Raw genomic sequence first — 27,442 nt, 5'->3', positions numbered from 1 at the left:
TAAACCACCAAAGATACAACTGTATCCAGCTAATGCCATTATGAAGAGTTTTATGGCCCTCATCCTAGACAAACTTCGGTGTAGTTTTTTGTGGAAAAAAAATCTCAGATTTACTTTTTCTACATGGCACAGGTAGCAAAATTATTTCAATACCTTTTGGCTTGTAATTTTAAGCTGTGCAGTATTAGAACTCAGTTTATTAGTCTAACATTTCCATTTAACATGCATGCTGGCTTGTACTTAAGACGCTTTTGGTCATTGCATTTGTAAAAGTATAAAGCCCTACTAATGTCTTGATTTAAGATTAAAATCAGAATAAAAGAGACACACCAAAGTTTTAAATGCAAACATCCTAAAATCATCTGCCATGGTAGTTAAAAGTGACAGTGGATGGTCTACTGTACTCCATAAACCTCAGTGTGGAAGCACCAGACAACAGTGCTTGTTAAATCACTACCCCAGACCTTTTTTTCTCTCCACCTTCCCTTTTATTACACAAAGGGAGTTCTCTTCTTAAAATAATTGGTTATGAGGCTGTGTGCTTAAAAATGAATGTCCAATTTTGTTGCAAGGAGACAGTGTTGTAAAGTTTGTTCCCAATTTACAAAAAGACTGAGCTCACAGAGGGGTCTGTGTACAAGGATGGGCTGGCTCTAAGGGCACTTCTATCACAGAATGCATTAAGAAAACCCTTTGTCTAACCACAAAAAGACTTGCATATTAGTCTCAGGAGGCACATATTTCTGCCCATGGACTTTATTTTCAAAAGGATAAAAGTGCACTTTCTTCATAGGCAAAGGTAAGTCAAAGAAATCCAGGTACTCAAGAGGATGAGACTGCAACAAACTGCCACAGTCAATTTAATTGGAGCTAGACCCAGAGGCAACAATAAAACCATTAGCAGTGCAGATGTTAGAGATCCCCAAGGAACCAAGATGCCACAATGGAATACATTCTTTGTGTGATATTGTCAAGATTCTGTGGCAGACAATGACCTCGCAGAAACACAAAACTGACCAAACACATTAGTAGCATGGCAATACTTAATATGTAGTTCAGAATACATCCATTCACAAACAATTCAGAAACAGAACTTAGCAGCTTTCTGCTAAAGAAGTGTCACATTTACCCAATAATCCCAGTGTATGAGTGTGTGTGACTTAAACATTTCTCCAAACAGGGAAAAGGCAAAGATTAAATAGTTTTCTTAGTGGATATCTGTGTAAAGACACATCTTCGTCTTCTACTACATACTGTTTAGTTGAGCATTTTTTAAGACTGTGAAATTACACAAATCTTTAACAAATGCCAGCTCTGGGCTTTGTGCCCAACTACCACACACAGAATTATAAATGACCATTTAATTTATTTTCCCTAATGGACATCTATCTAATTGGTCATGATTTATATGGTTACAGAATGGAAAGCGGGAGCACAGGATGTTCACTGGCTTATGACTTTTCCTGGTTTTAGAGTCCCCAGGATGTATTCTGATTCTGGAAAACCAGAGTTATAACAAGCAGAGCCACACAGACATATCTCAATATTTCAGGGAGATTTCACTGTAGAGCTGAGAGTACTTCTAGTCTTGAAACAGTGAGGACAACAAAGCACACTTTTTACAAGCCAAGGAAAACACTACACATTAACTCAGTTCCAGCTTTCTCCCTAAAAGCCAATAATAGGATACTCTTGATCTTAATACTTGTAGACCTTTTGGTCCACCACTAAATCAATAACTTTTGCTAGCATTTCCAAAGTTTTTCCATACTGTATTCTCCCTGGGGCAGGAGCAGCAGACAATATTTTTAAGACGTTCTTAGTTCCCTAAAGCTTTCTAGTTAGAAGACCCACAACCATAAAGCTAAGATAGGCTTTAAAAGTATGGTACAGTGAAATGTGCAAAGTCTTACTTTTCAATACATTAAAAATAGCTATATTTGAAGACAGTGAACTTGATTCTGCAATAAAAGTTCACTGTCCGCAGGGGACTGTTGACTTTATTTCTGCTTCTATTATAGACAGAGAGAAGTTTATACTAATCTGAATATTAAGAATCATTCCTAAATGTATCTCTGTAGATTGCTTAAACTTTTCCATGATGCCAAAAACATAATTCATTCTTTACCCTATGCTTTGTTTTACCTTTTGCCCAAGGTAAAGTCCATTTTCTGTTTACAAGAACTACAAGAACTATTTGAAACTTACGAGATCTAAAAAGGGACATTCTTAGTATGTGGGAAACTACAGCGGGTCTGTGGAATCCTTGACAGAGAGTATGGGAAAAGAGATCAGCCTTGAAGATATTAAGGTTTACCTTTGAGAAGGATGGGAGTAAAGGAGTATCCGGAGATATTAAGTTGTACCCGTGAGAGAGAAGGGATGTACCCATGAGAGAGAAGGAAGAGTAACATTGATGATAGCAAAAATAGCCAATGAGATGCTAGTGCTGTAACTTGTAACCAATAGTGAAGAGACACATGAACTGGTAGAACTGTATAAAAATGCACTTGTAGCAATAAATGGCATCTACTACTCTCATCCTGGAAGAACTTGGTCTATGTCGTTTGTCCGTTGCAACCACAACATCAGTATCAGGAAATTGACTGTGGGGCAAAGATAGATACAGGAAAAGTAAGGCAAATGTTTCCTAAACCCTGTTCTTGAGAGGTACGTTCTTAGATAGCAGACAAGCTTCCAACACCATTGGTAACATTTCCTCGAGGCTTTTGAAGGATTGGTGAACACCTGGAAGCAGAGAAGCAAAACCCATGGGCTGGAAGGACAGTGCTGGGGACAAGAGACCCACGTAGCCCTGAGGACAAGACAGCTGCACATATGAATGTCATACAGCAGCACAGGAAAACCAGCACCATTGTGACTTTGAAAGTGTTCAAGAGTAGAGAGGACTAGTGGAGAGAAGGGAGGGGAAAAGGGAAGACTGTTGGATTCATCCATCACTTAAAGAATCATCTGGTATGAACTTAACAGCAATACGGATTGTCTATAAACCTCCAGAGATGGCATCTGCTCTGACAGGAATAATGCCAGGCATACAAAATGGCTACTGATCTCTTCTCACACTGACATGGCCACGCTTTCTACCTGACATGTAATGTTAACAGGCACAAAGCCAGGTAAAGTTTTAGGCCTCCTGCACTCATTCAGGTGAGGACAGAATTCATGTTGAAAATATATGGGACGCCAGTGCTGTATCTCAAAAATGGTGTGAGACTCAAAGCGCTCCTGGGATTCAAGTAAATAAGTAAATGAACATATCCTTCTTTGTAAAGAAAAATCTTATGTATGCCTTCACATTCTAGATGACAGAAAATAATTTTTCTTATCTGCCTCCTAAATTATCAATCATACTAATTTGAATCTTAATTATTTTCAAGGCAATATTTCAAATTGTTCAAGTTCCACGTGAGGGCACAGTGCTGGTTGGCAGCGGCACAGCCCAAGCTGCAGCCTGGGCTTGGAGTGAAGGTGCCTGCTGGAGCACAGCCTGCACCGGCCCTCTCGTGGAGACGCCTCACACCACCTGGAAACCACCACTGTGCCAAGCAGCTACAGCATCCTCCTCAAACTGACAGAAGTAATATTGACAAAAAACCCACCACTTTTACAGAAATCAGTTTTATAACCACTGCAGACACAGGTGTATTAGTTAAGTAAATATTTTCCACTGTTCCAATCAGTACTGAATTTTCTCAGAAACCCTCTGCAGTGTGAATCTGTATTCAGATGTTCCTAGCACTGATCTCATGCAGCATTCCTAGTTTGTGGGAAATTTTGAGGTTGACTGAGGAAACAATATTGAAACTATGGAGTGAACAGTATACGCAGCAGGAAGGAGAACACAAGAGTTAAAGTATACGAAGAGCCCCGAAAATGAGGGAGAAACAGGAAGAACAGACAATAAGGAAATGGGGCATAAACAGGAATGAAAACAAAAGAGGAGGAAATAGAAGCAAAGTAAGAGGCAGTGTTATGTTCTTTGGGTCATTGGGATTAAAACAGGCAGGCAAAAGCTCTTAGAGTTAAAAGCAGAACAGTCAGCAACCATGATACTGTGAGTGCTGAGTAATGTACAAATTTCTGAATGATCATCCAAATCTAGTCTTCAAAGTTCATCACACTACTAGGGTTGAACATGTTGTTTCTGAAAATATATTTGTTCACAAAGAGTGATGCCTACTATTGGTCATATCCCACAGAAGCTTTCACTTTTTTTCTGAGGCATTTCTTCTCTACATAAAATCCAGTAAGTCTAAACAGCAGCTAGGTAATAAAGATAGGTGCCCAAAATGTCTTCTAGTACAGGACAAGTTTTAAGTTTCTTTTACATATGACAGCATCAAATATTCTAAACTGAGGCCTTTTTATATTATATCCTTTTGTGACACTGCCTAAGTCACAGACCTGTCATATCTAGAGATCAGCTAAGAGATGTGAATGTTTTTAGGTTGCTTGTTTCACTCAGCTGGTAAACCGGGGAGCAAGTTAGGGACGCAATGTCTCCAGAAATTTGTAGTCAGCGATCTATCAAGGGAAGCACGAGAACAACAAATACACCTGCCCGAGCCAAGAAAGATGATACTGGTAACTCCCAGAAAGGGGAATTTCAGCTCTCCAGCAGTGGCTGGAAGGACAGTCTGGATTCTGGAGAGACCCTGAGCACAGTGCAGGAGAGAGGCCTCTCTTCGGCAAAAATGGGTTGCTACCGCCTGTCCCAATGACAGTGACACAATGTTGCAGTATATTCACATCTGTTTCACAGTGCCAAACTTATTTATCTGTCCATTCTGAGCAACTCCAAACACGAACAGAAAATGTAGAAGTTAGTTCAGGATCTGGTGCTCATAAGTGCAAATTTATTATTTATTCTATAAATCAACCTAGCATCAAATCTCCTGATCAGAACCATCCCCTTTCTTTCAGTATGAAATGTCTGTTATGCAGCAACCTTGATCCAAACTCTGTGGCCAATGTGAATCTATATTAGTATCTCTATTTTCAGTGAAGCTGGTTGTCTGATGTGCTTTTTCTAAAAATGCTGCCAATATAACTATTGATGTAAAGGTACTTGGAAGTACTGCATTGCCTCTTCATATAATTATTTTAAATGTTTTGTTGGCAACATACCTTACTTTCAGATTGTTTTACAGCTACTGTATGTACTGATTATGAGCTGAACTGCATCCAAAGGACAAACTAATTCTCATTTGCAACTTTTCCATATAATAGCCTCTGTAATATATCAGTATACAGCTTTATTCTGCTCTGGAAAAACAGACAATTGTGGATGATCATCATTCCTTGGTTTGCATACCCTGAGTATTTGGGCTTCAGACAGTGGACTGGGGTCAGTAGGCCCTGATGCAGCTGCTATTTCTGCCGCTGGTCAGCTGCTTCCTTGTGTGTGCACTGGGCAGCACTGGAGGACGCTCAGTTGGAGCTGTGCTGGCACCTCTCTTGACTGGTCCCAACATTTCTTTACTCTTTGATTTCATAGATGCTAGAAATGAACCTTATTACCCAGCATTTAATGCCTTGAAAGATGCATTTGATATACATGGGCCATGGTTCCTCCTGTAGCTTCAAATCAAGGTGGCCCTATGGTGTAATGTCAATTAAACAAAGATTTATGTACTTCCAAAATTTTTATATTTTACCAAGCAAAGAACAAATCACATTTGAACAATTAAATTAGGCAAATTGTATACATTTACCCAATGGCACAGAATTAATCCCACAGGATTTTCAGTGCCTTTTAAACAAACACAAAAATCACTATTTTTACATGACATTTTCAGGAAGTTAACCAGCAAGTGATAGATAAAGGAAGAAAGTCACTATATTCCTGGCGTGATGGTCACAAAGCAGGATTAAGTGCTACTTATTTAAATAACATAACTATAGTTCTCTAAATAATAATTAAAATAGTAGTTATATTTTCAGGGAGACAACGCCTCTAAATTTTTTGCAGACGCACACACATGCCACTACTTTTTAAAATCAGAACAGTGTCCCAACATTCAATGTGCTGGAATAAAAAACATTGCAAAAATTGTTGGAGACTATACTACACTAAAACAAAAAGGATCTTCATAGGGATGAAAGATTCTAGTTTATGATTTATTTAACCTCTGAATTTCTAACAACAATGTGTGTCAAGTGGTGAGTCTCGTTCGAGAAGCAAATTGAACAGAACTTCCGTAAAATAGGCACAGTAACAAGTTTTGACCTCAAGATGGCGATATATCACCATGTCTAAAAGTTTTCCAAACTCATGCAAAAAAACCACCTTTTGATAAACTAGAAAAGATGCTATTTGCTTGTGGGTAACTGCCAAATACATTGACCTCTGTTATATCATTGATATGACTTCAGATATAATAACCACGATTCCCTGTCAAAATCAAAACGTTAATGTTAGCATTTCCTATTAGTCAAGGCTAATTAGTTGAAAGTCGTCTGTCACCTCACAAGAGATATTATCATTCTTTGACCCATGAACTTGTTTTGCAGTCAAGATTTCTGAGTTGAAGAAAATGGAAAATGGTGATTGCTACTATTCACTACATATGGCAGGAGCAAGGAGAGACTGAGATTCGCTACCGCTTTATTCCAGTATTATTCCTCTAGTTTCCTAATTTAACCTCCTGTTCTGCACTTGATTCTTGTACACCTGCAGTCTCCAAAGAAATATTGTCACTATTAGTTCTTCCATTTATTGATTTTCTTCTGCCTTCTAATTAATTTAGCTTCCCTTTTAGATAATTTATTTTTTTCGATGGTTTCTAGTGGGCATTCATTTACACCCTCTTTAGACCCTAATTCTGACTTTTTGCATCCCAAAATTTGGATACGTTTACAGGATGAAATAAAACCAACCTCTAGTCTTTTTTCTTGTGTCTTCTTATTCTTTATTTTTAACCCCAGAAACTTTGTTGTTTCTAAGGAATTTACTATTTTTTGTTGGTTTTCTGTACCTCAATAGAGCTATAGGAAATATGCACTGCAGTGCCTAGATGAGCTTGATCCTAGTTTGGGCTTTCCTGAGCCCATTCTATACTAGCTGCTATGGTTCAGTTGCTGCTAATAGTGCAGCAGTATTTACATTTTAAATTGCCTTGTGTGTCTTTAGTCTTGTACAGTACAATGAGGAAACATTCAGATGTAGTCAGGTGTTGCATCAGTAGAGAAAAAACAGTTAGTAATATTAAGTTACTGTGACTTGAACATCTACACTGTCTATTACAGAAAATCTGTTTGCTTGTTTGTTCTCCCTCTGTCAGCCTGGAGAGTTTCCAAACATTGTCCAAGGGAAACCAGAGGCAAATCTAGTCCGTGTTCTGGTAACCTTACTTGACTCACATGAAAAACAGCTTTTAAAATAAATCTTTACTAACAATAAAGGAATATTCAGATAAGTTACCAGTTTGATTTGCTAAGGACCTCTCAGCTGCTTGCGAGGATTATCATCTGTAATCCAAAACCTAAAGTAAGGAGGAGAAAACAATTTTTTGCCTTTCTGGTTGCTTTCAAGATAACTTTTCTAATAAACGCCTGTGTAAACATACAGTCTGAAACAAGCCTCTGAGAGACAGTTTCCTGTCCATATTTACCAGACATTATATTCACTCTGATGCCTAATGGTAGCAACTATGATTTAAGAGTCAGCATGATTTAATGCTTCATTCCTGATCATAACATACTAGAAAGGATGAAGGAATGAAAACCAGTCACTGCCAAAACATATAAAGATATACAAGAAGAAAAAGATGAACATATTTTGAGAAGTTATGCAATAATCTTACATAAGTGGACTTGATCTTTCTTTTCAGGTTAATCCTCTCTAGACCCTCGAACATTTCTGTTCCTCTGACTCATCTCCAGCATGTACACATTTTAAGGCAATGGTGCATTAACAACAGGAAATAGACTAGCATTTGATTTTGGTAGAAGTTAGCAGCAATGTATTATTTAAATGATTAAATATTTAGAATAGAGCATGGTGATTTTGATATACTGTATCTTTCTGGAATATCCTGTACTTCCTTGCAGAAGATACATAAAACATAAGTATCCAAGAGCCTAAGCATGTTATGTAACAGAACAGCTAGACCTTAAACCATTGGGAAAGGCATGTCACTCTAGAAATATAAAGCGAGGAGCATTCTCTCTCATGCTCCCATATTTAACATACTTAAGGGAATATGAAAAAATACAATTTTAAATTCAATAGTTTTCTGTTTAATAACGGTGGCACTTCAAAGTGCTTTAAAATCAGCAGAGTATCTCGTTTACAAGGTAGCTCAGAAGTTACCTCAAACTCTTCACAAACTAACAACCCTCCCCCCAGTACCTGCTCCCTATAAGATACCAGTTATAGGGGATTCAGCCCTGAACACAAGAATATCCCTCTTAAGCCACCATATGCACCATGAAGTAAATTCCCATATCACAATTTGACTTTTTTGGTTTGTGTTTTGAAAATTAGTGCTGTAATTGAAAGCTTCTAAGCCTGTTTTAATAGTTGCTTAGTGCCTTTCTCTACCTTGAGAGAACCAAAAGCAGTGAATAGTCAATCATAAGATCATCTTAAAGTCAATACTGATTATTTCTCTGGGTTATCGTTGTGTCCCTTTTAAATCTGGAGGCTCTGTTGTCTTTCCAGGTAGGTTGCCCAGCATTCACAACTTGCCTTCCAGCCTGTCCACTGCAGAGTGAGCAGGTAATCCACTTCTTACAGTCTTAACTGTTCCCTCCCTCCATCTTCAGCTCTGCTGCATCCTTTTGTCTATTAGCAAATGACTAAGAAATTACTCTGGGTTGTGAAGCGAATTGCCACTTAAAGCTGACCCAAGGGACTGCATTAGAGCAGAAGAGGAGGGGTCATGGATTCACGGAGGCAAAAGCAGCTGTTCCTGCATTCCTCTAAGCTGTTCGTAGCCACCCCTACACTGAGATGTAATGTCCAACTATATACACAACAAGAGAGAACTGGGAAGCTTTTTGCAGCCAGAGGTCTCACATCAGATGTGAGCCAAACATAGGATGTAGACAATGTGGACGTTTCCCTTACAATCAGTTCTAAACACTGGTAAAGATATACCCTCAAATCAATGCTACTAAAATTATTTGTGAGCAGATTTTTTTTCTTTCTCCCTTTTTCTTCCTCCCACACCTCCATCCCCCTCTACCCCCTAGTTATTGGGAATGACTAGCCAAATACTGAATGTAAAATACCCTGGTCTAAGACTGTTTACTGCCAAATCATTCTGAGGTCTTTATATTGGAAATACAAACATTCCTGAGCACCCATATGCTTCACAATAGATGTATTTAATTAAGGAAGCATAATTCCTGCAGTCAGTTACAAATTCAGAATTTGTACAGTTTACATGGAAGTTGTTGTTTTTGCAAAGATTGCTGGTGACAAACTTGCTCAGACTATTTGTGGTAAAGCAAATGCCAAAGAAAAGTGAATGTACTTGAAGGAGCTGTTTAAAATTCAAGCAAACTGTTAGGAACTAAGTGTTCTGTACAGAGAGTTCACTGTGTTTCAATAATATCTTCTAGTAAAGAACTATTATTTCTGAGTAAAAGTGAGAGTTCCATATCTATACTACATTATTGCTTAATAATAGTTCAACCAGCTTGAAAACTGAGGGACGGGCTTTCAAAGCAGGGGTGTATCATCAGACTCAAAACAACAAAGCCCAAACTTGACTTTCAGTACAAAATGTGAAGTGACATTTTCAATTATGCTGCACAAAGCAGCAACACTGCTGAGAAAACTGCAGAGTTGCCAAGGAATTTTTGGATCTGATATCTCTTGCTCTTATTGCTTTTTAAAAACTGGTCATCAACCAAGAGCAGTATTTCAACCTAAATTGTGTGATGCAGTATAAGTGAGAGTCAGAGGTGAACAAATTTTGGCAAGCATACTATCTATTAGGAAAAATACACAATCCATTTATTTTTAGAGGGTCAGTATTAGAAACACTATGTTATTGAAAGCAAGACGGCTGAGGGGAGCACTATGACACTTTAAAAATCCTTTATCTGGTAATCCAAAATAAACCAGTCCTGTTCCTTGATGACTATCTTTGCGTTTTCCACGTGTTCCTTCATTAATGATTTTGGTTCTGTTTCTTCTTGGTTACCAAGCCACATCAGCATTATCAGTTCCTATTAGTTTTCGCTACCTTAGCCCCACACCGCAAACTCCATTTGTCCTCTGCGTATGTTTTTCCCCCCAGTTATGGAAACCACTTCCAAACAGAAACAAACTTTGCATCCCCTAAAGCAAAGCACCTTAACTGTACCGGTGTGTTTTCAGTCCATTCTCTGTCCATGAGCCACTCTGTCCCCTTTCAATCTAAACAACACAAATTCTTTCCCCATTATGTCAGTTCTCCAAATATTTTCTAACCAACTGGCCTTCCACTGCCCAAATGAACTCCTAGCCCTATCTCCAATATGAACTTGCTCTACCAAGTCCATTAACCATTTGCAGAAGCCTACCATTTAGTCACCTTTTGTGACCACCCTCTAAAAATGCAAATCATTCCCACCCAAACACACAAGCTATTTGTCATACTAACAGGTTTAGCTCTGATGTTGCACTCTCATTTGTAAACTGCACTGATCCTTAGTTCCTCCTAGACAGGACAATTATTCCTGCTACTCCCAGAGTCTGGATAAAGGGTCTTTAATCTCTGGTCCACTGAGGCATCTTGGGTTTAGATGGGATAAATGGTTGTATGAGGGAGAGAGGGTCCCTGACTGGGTCCTGGAAGGCAGCAAAATCTTTCATCCAACTCTTTGCTGTAGGATCCCTGGGAAATGCTCTAAACCACAGCAGAAAAACATGCAGAGCAGCATTATTTTATTCCCTCAGTACATCAAGAAAGTGGGACACCAGTGCCAAGCCTGACTGGGCTCCCCAGACAAAGTACAGAGTCAACTGAGTTGAGGGCAAATTGATGCAATGTGATAAGCTAAAAAGATGGGACTAATGGATATCGAATTGCTTCTTGCAGAGGAAATACAGCTGCTTCTTAACAGAAATGGAGTCTGTGATAAAACAAGCTATAAGTCTGTATAACAAGAAAAACCGAGAGTTTGCTCCATACAACTAAGCCTGAGGCCTACAAAGTAAACACACCTTCATTAAAATGGAGCATCTTGCAAATGCCCTCAAAAATCAGGTAGATGGGTCGTCAATGACCATAGATTAAAGCACAGGGATATCAGTGTAGTCCATCTAGTATCGCTTTCTAGCTAAGGAGATAAAACTGCCAGAATAAGGTTTTTATTGTCATTCTTATTTTATTCATATAGACAATTGAAAATGCATTGTCATCAGATCAGTCTAGGATAATTTTTTTCAGTTTCCACATAAAAATGGGGGCAGGGGGGAATTCAATTACAAGTGCCATTTTAAGGAAAACTTTGCTTTCTCATAGAAAGTAAACCTTAAAGCATCTGGAACTGATACTATGGAGTCCTAGTGTTACAAACAGGAAGTGGCAATTGGCCATCTTCTTACAGAAAAGAACTCCATTGACTTTACCTCTGAGAATGATGTTGTTATATCTTTTTCTTCTCTGGTTAGTATAAAAGAAACTACAAAGCTTAATCTGCATTTTAAAAATCCATTTCAGGTAACTACTAAAAGCTGAGCTACACTTAAACAAGAAGAGGAACATTCAAAATTTGGTATTGCTCCTTCTCACATTTAATTCCAAAAAGTGACTCCTGAAACATACAAGGAACTGCCACAGAAATTGTTGTGTACCCCAGAATGAAGGTTCATTAGAAGTAAGTGCCAAAGAATTAGCTGCAGTGCAAGGCAAAAGTTAGCAAGAGTATGCAATATTTCTTGCGAAGCAAGGAAGTGATCCTATGTATTAATAACAGCAAATGGACCAGTCAAGCAGAATTCTGTTTGTAGGCAGACACATAGATTAACAGCATGGTAATACCCATGCAAGGACATCTGCATAATTTGCAGGTATGAAAAAGGACATTTTATTAGCTTCTGCATGTGACTATCCTCCATATAACTGAGAAATTAATAAGGCTTCCAATAAATGCTTTAGCATATGTTAAACAAAATGTTTACTATCAAGATATTACCAGACTTACACAAATTCAAAATTATTCCCATGATGATAAAATACTGGAACTTCCTTGCTTGTCCTATTACATAGCAAAAATATGACTTTCAATGATTTTGAGGCTGCCAGTCATTTCTAAGATGTTACTATCCCAAAATGAAATGTTGAGTTATTTTAGTTTTGTTTTACAGTCTCAATAAATAAAATATATTAGACTAGACATTTTTAGCACTGTAACTGGATTACTAATGGGCATGAACATGCTGCTTCTGTCCTTAGTTAAGTTCTCATTTCAGATCTGACTTCTTTAGCACGAAACTACCACTAACCAAAGCAGTATTGACTTATTGCTAAGACAGGTATTCATGCAACTAGGAAACTAGTTTTTGAGCTGGAGATTTCTTATTAAATAACAGAATCTATGTAAATGGCAGATGACAATAATTTTTTTAAAAAGGCACATTTTTGATACTCTGTTTAAAGAATCATGATGTAGGTATGATATTTCTAGTTAGATTTTGTTTATAATATTTCATAACATCATGTAAGGGTGGGATTTTCTATTTTTATGTTACTTATGTCAAATTAAAGTACCTCAGCAAGGCAGCATAGTGTTACTGAGGCAGGATTTACCTTGGTGAGAGCTCTTGTATCAAAAAATTGGTTCTTTAACTAGTCTTACAAAAAGAAGATGTAATTACTAGCAATAATGGAAAAACCTGGCAAAACCTTCTATTTCTTTAAAATATTATAATATTACAATTTCTTGGCAAAACATTTCAAAACTTTTCTCTTGATTATTTTTATTCAGCATTCAGGAAGTTCATTTTCAAGCCATTTAGTGTAGCTAGCATACATCTTTCTGCATGAAATAGCAGTAGTGCACTGCTTTCAAGTGGATGGCTTGCTGACCTATCTCCCTAGCAGTGCTCTTTGCAACTGGTCTTCTTTCTCTTTAAAACCCTTCTTCTACTCTGACACTCTTCCCACAACATACCTCATAAGATTATTTTCAAACTCCATGATCAATGTTTCCCAAACTTTCATCACAACCAGGAACACTGAGAAATTGTAGAAAAAGCAGCATCAGCAGTAGCTAAGTTCCTCAAGCACAAGAGTGGCAACTGTAATCACTAGCTAGAAGGGTTTATTCTGGTCAGAGAACAGCTAACTATCTTTAATTGCTGCCAGGAGCCCAATGCACTCTCCAGAGGAGGTGAGGAGAGGCTGGTATGGAGAAGAAGTGGGTGTTCACAACAGCAGCCAGTTCTTTCCTCCATCCTGGCAGGACTGAACTGCAGCTGTAGGGAATCACACCAAGACAAATGACCCCCAAAAAGATAATTACCTTTTCAAAAAGTCTGGGAAAAGTAAACACGATAATTTGAAAGGGTGATGCAAAAAGTTTCTCTGCCACCTGCTTCTTGCCAAAAGGGTGCCACTCAGCGCCTAGCGGGGAAGCTGGTCCCTAGACACTCAACAATTCTATTCCTTAAACAGGCTCTTGTAGTAGCATTTGAGAGACAGCATCTTACATATTCACAAGCAGCTTTGATGGGATCTGTTGCTTGTGTAGAATGAAGTGCTCTATCTATCAGCTTCATCTGGACTAATTTTCAATGCTACGCAAACTTAAGCACAGAAACAGCTTGCACTTATGGGAATGGTTCTTTTCTCAGAGTCCAGAAGATGAACCCCAGCCATCAGGATGTAGGCAACAACTCAAATCATTAAGTGCTGCCCTTCAGAGCCGACTCTCTTAAGGCTGACAGCTGCTGCTCCCTCCTCTGTTTAAGAAGAAATTTCTCTTTCTGTGTTTTCTACCCTGACTTTATACTCAAACATCTCTAGCTCAACTACTTTTCTACTAGTCATACTTCCATTGTCACTAAAAGTTATAGGAATCATGCACTGTAAGAAGCATTTACTGAAGTTATAAAACTAAGTCCTTTTTTCTTAGCTGTTACAGATCTTGATGACACAGAAGATAATGCAGATACCAGATTTAGCATTTAGATGGCAAGAGCATCCTTTAATGCAAATTTCATGAATTTTAAAGGTTTTGAAATCTAGTAGAGATGGAGCTTTCTTTTCTGACAGCCATTTTACTAAACTATATTGAGGATGGACATGAAATGTTCTGAATAGGAGAGTTCTCCTCTACAATGGCCAGGAAGACAAACCCATCAGAAAACTGAAAAAAGAAATATTACTATGAATTTCAGGTAATGATTATATTATTGAGATGGCTAGGTCCTTATTTGATTATTCTTTCAAATTCTTCTTCCTTTCCAAAGTTTATCTTTTTTCTTGAAAAAACCTCTCATAGTGTTAACTACTCAACTTTATAAACAAGAGTTACTTCTGAAGAAGTGACACCAGAAGCCAAGAATGAAATCCTATCTCATCTGAAGTTTAATGTAATAGTATATTGCACACTTAAAATGCCATTATCTATGAAAGATTATTTAAATTAAAAAAAAAAAAGGACAAAAGAAAAGAAAAAAAATGTTATGCTTAGTTCTACCAACACTGGAGGGAAATTAACCACTGAAAGGGAAGAGAACTGATTGAAAAAAAAAAGTGGTTATTATACCTGATATGACAAGAATCAAGTACATGATTCCTCTATTCTTGGACTAAAAATATAAAGAAAACAGACAGGTGATATTAAGCATAACTTAATTCAAATACAATATAGAGCCCTGATTTTCCAATGTTTATCTTTCACTTCATCCAAAAATAACTTACCATGTAACTGATATTAGCAAAGAGAAGCTCTATTAATAAAGTTTTGCCAAGTTTAAAAGCATTGGTGTAAGTAACATGATGTAGACAAATTGTGCATAGTTAAAGTTCACTGCAGTCTATTATAATTACAATTATATTTGCTCTTCCCTACTTCCAACAGTCTCTGAGACTATTTTCACTGTTATAAGAAAACAAGAAAGCAACTCCACCCCTGCTCATAGCTCCATCCCCATATGTAGGCTTATCAAGAACACAGCAGAAGAACATAAGATTATGGCCTACCTCAATTTTTTCCCATATGGTTTCATAATTCTCTTGATGTTGTATATCTTGCATTAGTTGGTGAATTAAAGCTGATTTATTTGAGGCAGAAGTCTCATTCTCAGTGGGCTGTGTGACAGCAGTCCTTTCTGACTTTTCTTCAATATATTTTTTAATGCAAGATACAGGCACACAAAGATCTTCATCAGAGAGAATATCACTGAGAGGCCCAGATTCAATACTGTCACCCAAGGAGGATACTATATCACTTGAAGAGCTTGGTGAAATTCTACCCATTTTTTTGTACTTTTTTGTTTGGTATGTTGGATACATTTCTGAATCTGAATTCATTTCTGACAGCTCCCAATCATCAATGTTTTGAATGGCTTCTCTTCTGGGTTTTTGGGGCAGCAACTTTGTCAAATTTTCTAGTTTTAAAGCTAATACTTCAGTCTGTTTGAGATGTGAAGGAAGTGCTAAATATTCATCAGATCCATACCAGACCTCACCATCTTTACTGTTTTTCTGAGTGTAGCTTGGTGTTGAGGAGAGGCTTCTATTATTCTTTCTTCGCAGTAGAAGAGGTGATGAATTGTTAAACTCAGAACCGACAGAGGAAGCGCTCCTTTGGCTACGTGTTGGTGAACTAAAAGGCTCGGTTTTACCTTGTGATTGCCCATTTGGGTCTTTCTGGTTACAAGAATCTGATGATACAGAAGAATCTGTTTCTGTCTCCTCCAGAAACTGAGAGTTATGAGAAGTAATTCCATTCTGTAGAGAAGAACGTCCTCTTTTTTTGGCTTGTATTGGTGGAGCTGTTTTACACACACCTCCAGGTGTTCTGCCAGCTTTCGTTTTCTCTGGAGTATCATGAGACTTCTTCTGCTTTGATTTTTCTTTACAGGTGTAGAACGTAGACTTCCCTAGACTTATGGGACTGTCCTTAAAGTGATTATTTATTGTGTACTCATGATTTCTATCACCTATTTTATTTAAGCAATCATATGACTGACTAACTGCAGATGGACTGTTAGTGTAGGGTGACTGTAAAGCTAGGCAAAGTTTGGACCTGTCTGGTGGATCTAACAAAGAAGGTGTACTTCTACTCATTTCATTTTTAACTATCTGAGAGATTTGCCTTTTCAAATCATTGGTTTCCATATAATCTTTAAACACATCATCTTTCAGAAATAGACCTCTTTTTGGCAATGTAGGCTGTGTAGGGGAGTCTTCATTATAATTAAAGCAGTCTCTTATGGGTCTCTTAGGAGTTGAGTTTTCACAGTGAGAGTATTTGATTTTTTCACCAGTGTGCTGTGGAAGATTGCATTCTGATTTCTCTACTGTGGAAACTGGTTTGCTGTCAGAAGGTAAAACACCATCTTCAGAGCAGGGACCTTTAGAGAGAGAGGTGTTTGTGGAAGGAGATACTAGTGAGAGCTCATCTGGTGCTTTCCTGTCTTTGCTTTCTTCTCCATCCTCTGCCAAAATAGGTATGTGGGTTTCTTTCTCATTTAATGCTTCATTACACTGGGAAGCAATGGAATCTGTTGCTACTGCAAGTAAACCCACACTTTTGATAAGTCCTGGAAAGTCCTTATCCATCTCACTGTAGTTCCAGGATTCAAATGATTTTAATTTCCCTTGACTGGAGGTCATATCATCCAGAGCACCAAGCAAATCCTCACTGGGACTGTAGTCAGATAGTTCAAATGCAGTAATACCACAATCCAGTGACAAGTAATTTTGGGAACATTTGATGGTTAGCTGTCCAGAATCATCAACTTCAGTTAAAGAGTCAAGACGGTCCTGAAACAGACAAAGAAATGGTACATTTTTAGAAGATCAGTTTTCACACGCAGAACACATGAAGTAACAAGCTTCTATGTTTCACTGTCTCACACCTAGAAAAGCATTCCTCATTGACCCGACTGTTTTTGCAGTACTCTGTAGATGAGCAAACCATTCTAAAGTATTTGGGAATTAAAAAGGGCAGTAAACTGAAAAATGCTTAGTTTCAGTCTGGTGCTCTAACTTACCTAAAAATGGCACCTTCACTTTTCTACTGGTATTCTCCTCAAATTCTGCTTTCAGTGCTATTTACTCTGTAGGGCGTACTCAGAAATTCCATACAGTAGGCTCGTAGTATTTCCCATACTAACTACCTCAAACAGGATGGAGGGCATCTTAGGGACTGTTGAGTATATCAGCTACCTTGTTAATCTTTTGTTCTCAGAAATCCATGCTGCTCTATGATCTTTCAGCTGATCACCGGAATGTTATTTTTCCAAGCATTGTCTAGCAATGACAGACATTTCTTCCTGTATTTAGGAGACAGAGGTTGCTAACTGCATTTTTTCTTTTCTGGTAGCATTATCCACTGAGGATATATCTGCTCGATATTTGGAGTACAAACAGAGAACAGCTCAAGGAAAAGAAACTATAGCTGTGAATCCTAAACATCTGGCCTGCCATGTCCCCTAGTCAGTATATTCTCAATTGAAATCTTTAACCTCAGAAACACAGACATAGCCAGAGGAGACCATCTCAAGTGGCAAAAAGATTTTAAGATCAAAGTCGAATCAATGTTTATAAATATTTTGGTGAATTATTTGAAGGACACTGAAAAAATCCATCCACATTAAGATCCTAAACCAGCCTGATACACAACAATCACAGAAAAATTATGTATAGTCAACAGTTTATAAGCATATTTTACTAGATGATTTGATGTTCTAACATGTAGGCAGGTCTCATCTGTTTCCAGATCCCAGCACATAATTTGAAACCTGAACTGAAACAATTTCTGTTTCTATTTGCACTTGTGTATATCTTCAGGGACTCCATGAAACTATCTAGTACAAGAGAAATTGGCAGAGCATGCCAGTTAGACAAAAGAAAATGAAAAAGTAGAATTTAAAATAAAACAGCCAACATTAGCCTAAGTGCTTAAAAAAACTGTTTAAAAAACATCATCAAGGGCAGAAACTCATATTTTAGGATTCTAGCTTTAGGTGTTTAAATCAGTATACTGGTTGTTTTTTCCCCAGGTTTGGTGTTCATCGTACATTTTTTTAAAGGAAACTCTTGAGTAGCTACAATAGGTGTGAATTATTGTCTAAAACAGCATGTCTCACTACACTGCCTGAACCCATAGTTTATGGACCTTAGAGATCATGCCTGAAGAAGGTGCAATAACCCCACAATCTCTTCATCTTACAGTGAACCGCTTGGATTTTGATGTGGGCAACAATAGTCTCAATAAAGAAGGCTATTGTTTGCTATCTTCTATTAACATATGTTTATAGAACATTATGTAAGCATTATATAAAGTTTGAGCCCTGTACTCTGTCCATTCCACCTGCATTAGTCGAAGTAAAAAAATCCTCCAGTTAAAAATGTCGTTTGTAGAAAAGATTGATTAGAAAGTTAATTATCAACCATAATCTTGGACATTGAAAATATATTTAGCATATTCTATCCAGATGTAGAACTTATGCCACACGTTGTACATTGTCAATAGTTCAGAATTAAAAGAGGAAGTTTCTTTAAATCTGTCAAATTTATATTTTGGAGCTGCATTTCATAAGGAAAAAAATGACTAAGCAATGATCAGTATTACAGCTGCATTTTCCCTCTCATCTCAGGAAAAGATTACAAACTGTAAAACCATATGTAAATCAAAACCCTTTCCGAGGCCCCTAAGGCCTTCATTTCTCCTGAGTAATGAGCTCTATTCCTTCATCTCTTAAAAATGTGTTTATTAACATTAGTGAAATTTACAATCACATGCGTTAAACAATCTTGCTTGGTCATTTTCCAAGCAGCACCTTATATGTGTGCTTCAGAAGAGCATTATTTAACACCAGTATTACCAGGATTTTATTATTCTTTTTATTTCAGAAGAATATTACATTCAGTTATTTGCATGGCTACCAATAAAAATACCTTAGTTCAAAAAATTTGTCCCTTTTTACATGGTAATACTTCCTGTAAAGCTCTGTAGGCTGTTTCTAATACTTTCTTGTATTTATATTTATAACTGCAAAATTCTGCATTTTTTTAACTCCTTCAGATGACCAAAGTTAATTTGTAAGATATTTCTTCTGTGACTTAACCAACTGTTTGAGAACATCAATATTCATTGTATTTTAACATACTGAACCTTTCCCTATTTCCTGGTTTTATCAATTGTGAAATAAAACTCACAGGTTAGGTTCAGCTTTACAGATGTCAGGCTGCATGGAACTCATTTTTCTTCTCATCTGTGTCTGGGCAATTTCTGGAGGAGAATTGGTCCTTCAAAACCTTGACTCTCCAAAGATTTTTACTTTAAAAAGTATTTTCTTAATTTGGCATCTCCACCATGGTAAGCAACTTGCCTCACTGGTTCTTTTGTTTCCTTCAAGACATGAAACTTTTTATGCCCTTTCCTGCAGCACTGTTGAAATAGCCCCAAGCACAGTCACTGCCTGCCCAGTCAATGAGCTGGCTTCCTAACCCAGCCCCTACAGCCTGTGGTGTAGGCTTGTAGGATTTAGTAGCTACTCCACCTGTATTATCCATGTTTATTATGTTGAGGCTAGCTTCTGCACATTTATTTGTATTTACAGCCACAGTGTAAATATAGCCCAGGCAGGACTGTTAGCTGTGTCACTGTTTAAGGCTGGGCTGATAATCAAACCGACGACAGATGCTCTCTTCCCAGAAGAGAAAGTAGAAAAGGGAGAGAGACTTATGGGATGGAAAATAAAAGATAGCTCTACTAAAATAATAACAATGAAAAAGAGTATAATAATAGCAGTAATGAAAAAAATATACAAAACTGCTATTGAGCTGCCCTGGGGATGATCACAGAATTGCACTCTGCAACGGTGAGCATCACTGACTCTACAGGGCAGGAGCCAGGAAGACCCAGACTGGACTCAGCAGCAGATGAGAACTGGAGTCCGGAATGCACGGCTTGGGATCTGAGTCAGGAGAACAGGCAGAGTCCCTCAAGGATGTCAGCAATGAAAAAAGAGAGTGTGACCCCTCTTATATCTCACTTTTAAACTGACTATGACATGTATGGGATGGATTATTTTTTTGGTCAATTTTGGGTCACCTGTTCTGTCTGCTCCTCCCCACAGGTGCAACACTTTTATGCTCGTTCACTTGTAGAACATAAGAGATTTATCAGTGACCTTGGTTTCTATAGGGATAAGTATAAACATGGGCCTTTCTGCATACCATTCCTACTGTTACCTCAGTAACAACTGTAAACATTAAGTGTTATCAATTCTGGAAGCAGACACTGACTGAAAAAATGTAGTCGACTTCAGAAAGTGCATTTACTTGAAAGAAACTGAAGTGAAAGGAAGATTTACTGAAAGGAGAATTGTTTCTGTCCTAGCCAAAACCAGGACACACTGTGATTGACCGTGCAGTCTATGAACTGAGAGAGTAGAGAATATTAACGAGACTGTCTCACTGAATACGAAAGAAACCTTGGCAGGTCACTTCTTCCATAGAGGTCCTCAGCTAACATTGGCAGTCAAAGCTGCTCTTCACCATTACACAGAAGACAGCTGACTTCAGGAGCGAGCCAAACATTTTGTGAAATGATCGGTTCAAGGACTACAGAAAAGCACATTTTCTGTATTGGTTCAGACAAAATTTCCCTTGAGCCCAGTATCTAAACATTTTCTGCTAGCTGAGCTGTAAGATATGAAAGGCTGAGGGAGCTGGGTCTCTTTAGCTTGGAGGAGACTGAGGGGTGACCTCATTAATGTTTATAAATATATAAAGGGTGAGTGTCACGAGGATGGAGCCAGGCTCTTCTCGGTGACAACAAAGTGGTAAGACAAGGAGTAATGGGTTCAAACTGGAACATAAGAGGTTCCACTTAAATTTGAGAAGAAACTTCTTCTCAGTGAGGGTAACAGAACACTGGAACAGGCTGCCCAGGGAGGTTGTGGAGTCTCCTTGTCTGGAGACATTCAAAACCTGCCTGGACACATTCCTGTGTAACCTCATGTAGGTGTTCCTGCTCCAGCAGGGGGATTGGACTAAATGATCTTTTGAGGTCCCTTCCAATCCCTAACATTCTGTGATTCTGTATGGGTATACATACATAGCTCTTCCACACACAACATTCCTACCCACATTCCCAGCTTCAACCAATGAGCAGTGCAGGGAATTCCTCATCTAGAAGTTAAATTTCCTCCTATCTTTGTTTAGTTTTTATGCTTATTTTTTGAACTTCATTTCACTTCTAAGTGTCCTATGGTAGTGAATTCCAAAACAGAAATTTTGGCTGTGTGTGAAAGTTTCCTTCTATTCATTTCAAACCAGATGACTTCTCAGTCCTAGAAGGAAAACATAAGCTGTTATTCCTGGTTCATGATCCCTAAGGAGTACTGGAAATTAGGAGAATGGTTCTCCAAGGAAGGCTTATTTGTATGGGCAAAAGTTTCTAGGTTGGCTCAGTCTCTTCACATATGCTTGAAAACCCCTAATAGATAATCACAAGGCACTTACTAGTCCCACAACGTAGTCCAGCCTGGGAAAGGATATGGGGGAAATGACACTAAAAAGAAAGAAAAAAAAAAAAAAGAAAAAAAAAAGGTAGATAGGAGGAGATAAAATTGTCTCTACATTACATGTTATTTATTTATTTGTTTTTGTCAAAGAAAGCCACTACCATTATACCAAATGAAAAGCTTGAATAAATACCTGAAAGTTAAAAGCTGCAGAGCAACTTCTGGGAATCTGTTCAAGCATTAGAGCAGAAACTTGATATTAATATTGTGTCTCTGCTATTGCTAGTCATTAATTTTATAAAAACTTGTTTATGTTTTAGTTGGGCTGGAAAAAAAGAATCATGTCAGGATATTTTGTCTTTTTTATTACCATATATACCTATCTGGCAACATGCTTTTTCCTCACTGAAAAATAATCTATCCATCCCCAGTCAGTCCTCCCCGGTATCAGAGGAATGTTTTTTATAGCAGCTGTAATCAGATCCAGATGGGACATTTCCTGTTTCTTCCTATCTGAATCTGCCCCTTCCTTATGACTTGAAATCACCATGCTTATGTCATAAAATAATGACTTTGCTCTAATTCCCCACTCTGGATATTCATGCAAGTGTGGATTTCCTTCAGACTTGCCAGAGAAGGTTTCCCAGCAACAGCAAAGCAGAAATCAAATCTGTAAGCACCAGGTATGTACACATCAGGAAGAGGGGGTGTGGAAGGTGGGCCTGGACATATCTGAGCACTGATTTCAGGACCACCCACTCTGTTGTGCCAAAGATAAATATAAAACCCAATAAGAAGCAGAAAAATATGCACATTCTCTTCAAACTTGAGTGACCTGAAATTCAGGACATGTTTAGGGGACTTCTGTCTTCCTCTGTGACACAGGTCACAGAATTTCACTGCATTGATCTAGAGGTCTCTTTCTGTACACGTATCTAATCCTAACAAAAGCATTTTATCCTAATCTTAGGACTTGTATCAAATGAGAATATACACAGTAAGATATCTTCTATGAACCATTAACTATGATATTAAAAAGGTGCACCTTTCAGTTTTAAAAATTAGGCTAGTAGTGTCCTTTAACTAAGCTAATTTAGTAATCATGGCTTCAAAGGAAAAGGCATTTTAGTTAAATGAATCCAGATTGACAAACCACTTACATGCGTGTGAGTTTGACACTCTGTTTGGTAAAAAAAAAAAATATATGATTCATGCATGATTGGTTCTCAGACAAAATGTGTGACTGTAAGTGTTTCTAGTCCTTTAAGAAAAATATTTGAGTCAGGAGCAAACCCTGCTAGCCACTGTCATGACATTTCTGAAAGTTGACCTTAAAGTACTTGCTTTAATTTGATTATCAGCTGAAGACACTTAAACCACAAAAATAGCAAAATACCTAGAAGACAAGTAAGCTGTCCTTAAAATGGTCATCCTAGCAATTTTATATGTGCAACCAGGATGAAATGCTTCAAATACAGATGAAATTCTCAAAATTTAATTTAGTTACTATACCTCCTTAGTCTCTTCAGAAAATGCTTGCAGAATATCAGCCTGCCTGGTGTAGTTTCCATTGGCGTCTTGCAGTCCCTGGAGAATACGCTCCCTCAGAACCAGAACAGAAACACGTAGCTGGTGCCAGAGTAGTTGTACTGTGTGGATATCGACTATCACATTGACAGAGTAAGACAGAAGCTTCAGGGAAAACTCAGTCTCTAGTAGAGCATGAATTTGTTCAACGTGATCAGATATATCTTCACAAATATCCTGCAACAGGAAAACAAAGTAGATATTTAGCTACAGGCATAGTCCTTCCATAGATCAGCTCTACTTTTCATCTACTTTTTATTAAATGCAGAATAGATTATTTCAGCAAGAAAGGGTAATGTAATTAATACATCCAGGGTTCTTTTTTTTTTTTTTTTTTAATTTATGGCAACGCGACAGCAACTGAACCAGCAGCTGTCCTGTTTGGCAGGACTGCTCAGTAAGTGCAGAGACAGCATACAATAAGGAAGGATGGCACAACAAGATCACATGAATCAGAAGCAGAAAACTTACACTGTACAGTGACATCCTAGAAGACAGCAATAGGAATTAAAGTGATACGACTGCCATGAGCAGACTCCCTCTCTGCTTACTCTCCCCCACCCCTGGATGAAATGCAAAGAATCCAATCTGTGCCATCATCGACAAAATTCTTTTGGACAGAATTTACCTTTTAATCTACCCTTTATAGCCAAGTAGTGCAAAAGTCTGGGATAGACTCCATGTGGATAATATATTTCTGAGATGCATTGCTGATTGCTGTGATGAGAGGGCATTAGTTTTTCATGGTCTTATTCTGGACTCAAAATTGAACAGAAGAAGATGGGTGGAGAAGGAGAAACAGGGAAAGGAGAGGAGCTGTGTAAGTTGTGTTGAGAAAGCAGAAAAGAAAATATAAGTTACCAGGCTGTAAAACTGAGGTTCTTGTGGCGTGGTATCCTCCAAATTTAACAATTAATATTTCAGATTTCTAAACTGTGCTGCATACAGGGTAAATTCTTTTCAATCTAGTCTTAATTTTCTTTGTGAAAGGATAAGTCACAAGACTAAAGACTATTTAGGCATATGCTAGTGAGCAAACAACACTGCATTATAACAATTCCCTTTAAAAACTGTGTAAAAAAGCATGTTATAAACAAGCAACGAAATGTGATTAAAATACTGGCAAAAATATCACACTGGAGCCTCAAATTGCTTTCCTACATCCGTGACATATTTTTTAAAGTGACTTGATAGCAGATTTTAAATCCAACACTTAGCTCTTTAAAACAAAACAAAACAAAAACTACCACAGCAACACAAATTATTTTAATTCAAAACTTCAGCGATTAACTTTCAAGGTAAAGGGTAGTACATGCACAATGTCAATAAAAGTGAGAATAAACAACATAATTTTGATTCATTTCAGATTTGCTATCAAAACAATTTTATCAGACAATTACAATGAAACCTCTTGTCTGATGATACTCTTGTGGTTTTGTACAGCAGCAGAATAACAAGAAAACCAGTAAAGCTGATTCTATCAAAATTAATAATACAGTAACTTTTATCAGTTCAGATTTGTCATCTTCAGTCTGAAAGTAAAGCCAAATTATTGAATATGTAATTATATGTATGTAACAAATTAAAAAAAAAAAATCCCTAGTTAATATTAAATAATTTTAGTACGATAGTATGATAATAGCCCTTGAGAAAATATTATGGCTAAGTACTAACAGTAGTTATTCATTTTAATAAAGCACTGACAGATAAATCAAGTCCCCTGCAGGAGTAGCTCTCAGAAATGCCAGAGATGGGCACAAAATGTAGGAGTTTCAATGAGCAGGGTTTGGGGGCTGCCATGAACGAGAGGCAGTATCTCTTCCCCTGTATCCTCAGTCCCTCTGTTGTGACAACCAGCATCTGTGTTTGCAAGTCCAAAACACACAGGCCTTGCCTGGCAACATGTAGGGTGCAAGTGCTCAGGGCTTCAAATCTCCCCACACTTCCAGGTGAGCAAATGGACACTAGTTACTGGATTAGTGTGCTAATCTAATTACAGACACACAGACAAAGCTAAAAAGCTCAGCAAAATCTTTTCCAAGCTTTTGAAAAGGTTATTATTATCCATTTTTCCAACTACAACTGAAACGTACAGCTGTATTTCTATGTTCTTTCAAATGTTTTAAATAATATTTTTAGTGATTTTTTGTCTGCATTAGCATTCACTTCTCCAATGCTGTTCATGGTTGGTTTTGGTTTTTTTTCCCCTTCTTGGCCACAAAGCAGTTTAATATTAATTTCAGGGATTAAAAAATATAGGTTGTTGCCCAGTGACTGTAACTTTGTAAATGAGGCTCTATCTATAGAAAAATACTTAATATATCTTCAGTGAATGAGCTTAAGTTTGTGCCAACCTGTAAAACAAGTTTTCACTATTTTCCAGCTTCGTACACACAGTTACATCCTGAATTCAGCTGCCGTCAGAATTCCCAGAGAGGTTGAAAACATGAAGCCATAAGAAGAAAGTACCAACAGTGAGCAAGTGGTTCCTGACAATCGTTAGCAAATGTACTGAAAATATTGGCTAATGAATAGATAATAATATAAATCAAGAGTTCAGACCCACGCTTCAAACAAGTTTTCTCTTGAGCTACCATTATGCTAGCTATCAAAGCATCTCAAATTTCTGAAGTAGACAAACCTTCCACACCAATACAGAAAATTTTGTACCAAAATGCACTAGAGGTTTGAAAGAGGTGTATGTTCAAGGACATACGCTGTTAATTTTTACATGGCTTATTACAAGTTGCTCATTCTACTCAAAAAGCAGTCTGAAGTACTTACAGGCTACTGCAAGCATAGCAGCCACCCAATGTTTTATGTTCTAACAAGATAATTAACCGCTCCTGACAGTTTCACTAACATGGAGAGAACCTAAGGCTGACCTCATCCATCTCCAAGGTCATGTACTCTGATCTTAACATAGAAGACTACCACCTCAAAGTACCAGCTCTGAAAGGATTTACATTTTAGAAAGAGTGGGTGGCCAAAAGAGAAGAAGATATTTTCTGAGAGGCTGAATGAGCCAGGAAGGAAATAAAGTCTCTGCATACCTTCTCATAATATATAAACTCTGAGCTCCAGTTTGTGACTTTATCATCAGTTCCCTCTCCCTTCTGACCTGGAATTAGTACAGCTTTGAACTGTCACTGTAGTCTTGTCTTTCATGGGAGAATTGAAAGGATTTTTTCCTTTGCTGGTAAGTATGTTCACATAACGTGATCTTTAGGGCTGTTGTGTTTGCTTTGTTGGTTGGTTGTTGTAGTTGTTTTGTTGAATTCAGAAGTTCAATGTCCTATTCAATATTACATGCATCCACCTGCACATGCACTCGCAGTCTGCAGACAGACAAGAGGCTGGATTCACTGTGTGCTTGCAGAGCAGTGGTGTCAGCACAAGTGTCTTACTGAACATGCACTTGCCGCTTGTGTGACAGCTGGTAGTTGATCAGCAGTTCCCAACACGTCTGACTCTACCTGCATGGCACATGGTCATGTATGAGTCTGTTGGGTGTTTCTTGAAAAAAATTCTTAGGAGCCAGAAGTTCACATTCCAGTATCACATAACATTGTTTGGTGGATGATGCTGTTTCAGCTGAGTCTGTAGCTATTGTCAAAAGAATGAGATTTCATTTTGCCACAGGTCAGATTCCTGCATAAAATGGATTATATCTGGGTTTGGGGAAAGTCCAGCTTATTTAAAGCTAGAAAAAAACAACTTAGGCCCTATTGATATTCTTTTGGTTTTTAACTGTTATGTGATGATGGGAAAGTGAAGGCTGCACACAGGCCAGAAGAATAGCTGTGTAAAGGCTAATGTCAGCCCTTTATCAAGAGAACATGATTATGAAGAAATTATCACATTTGCCATGTAAGTTAATGCTGATTAGTCCTCAGCAGAAGAGCATTAATGAAGCTGCACCCTATTTATTTGCATATTTCTTTACACTTGACTGGCACAAAACGGGATATTGAGAGGAAGGAGTATAATGTCAAATTCAGTTGGCATTATCTAGTACAAGAATTTCTTATTACTGTACCTGAGGTCTAGATTTAGATATAATTCAGCAAAATGAAATAATTATATCTAGTACAGTGGGAATTTAAGAATATTCTGTAAAAATTAATGCAGTTCTAATACAGCACAAAAATGCCTTGTTACGTAAGTTTCTGATTTTACTGA

The 27,442-nt window shown here is 37.7% G+C and overlaps 1 protein-coding gene across 4 annotated transcripts in view; it reads right to left on the bottom strand.

Annotated features, from left to right (window-relative positions):
* The window catches only part of AKAP6 (A-kinase anchoring protein 6), a 286,646-nt gene that overhangs the window by 173,019 nt on the left and 86,185 nt on the right, over nt 1–27,442 (bottom strand). For all 4 annotated transcript variants that reach the window (XM_071809385.1, XM_065838655.2, XM_065838656.2 and 1 more), the window contains 2 exons: nt 23,186–23,437; nt 15,171–16,958 (listed from right to left, as the gene is read on the bottom strand). In XM_071809385.1, coding sequence (XP_071665486.1) covers nt 15,171–16,958; nt 23,186–23,437 — 2,040 coding nt within the window. The remainder of the gene's footprint in view (nt 1–15,170; nt 16,959–23,185; nt 23,438–27,442) is intronic.

The sequence above is a fragment of the Patagioenas fasciata genome, chromosome 5 (genome assembly GCF_037038585.1).
Source record: "Patagioenas fasciata isolate bPatFas1 chromosome 5, bPatFas1.hap1, whole genome shotgun sequence".
In the NCBI taxonomy this organism is placed as follows: domain Eukaryota; kingdom Metazoa; phylum Chordata; class Aves; order Columbiformes; family Columbidae; genus Patagioenas; species Patagioenas fasciata.
The sequence above is the reverse complement of the archived record's forward strand: the minus strand, read 5'-3'. Positions and strand labels throughout refer to the sequence as shown.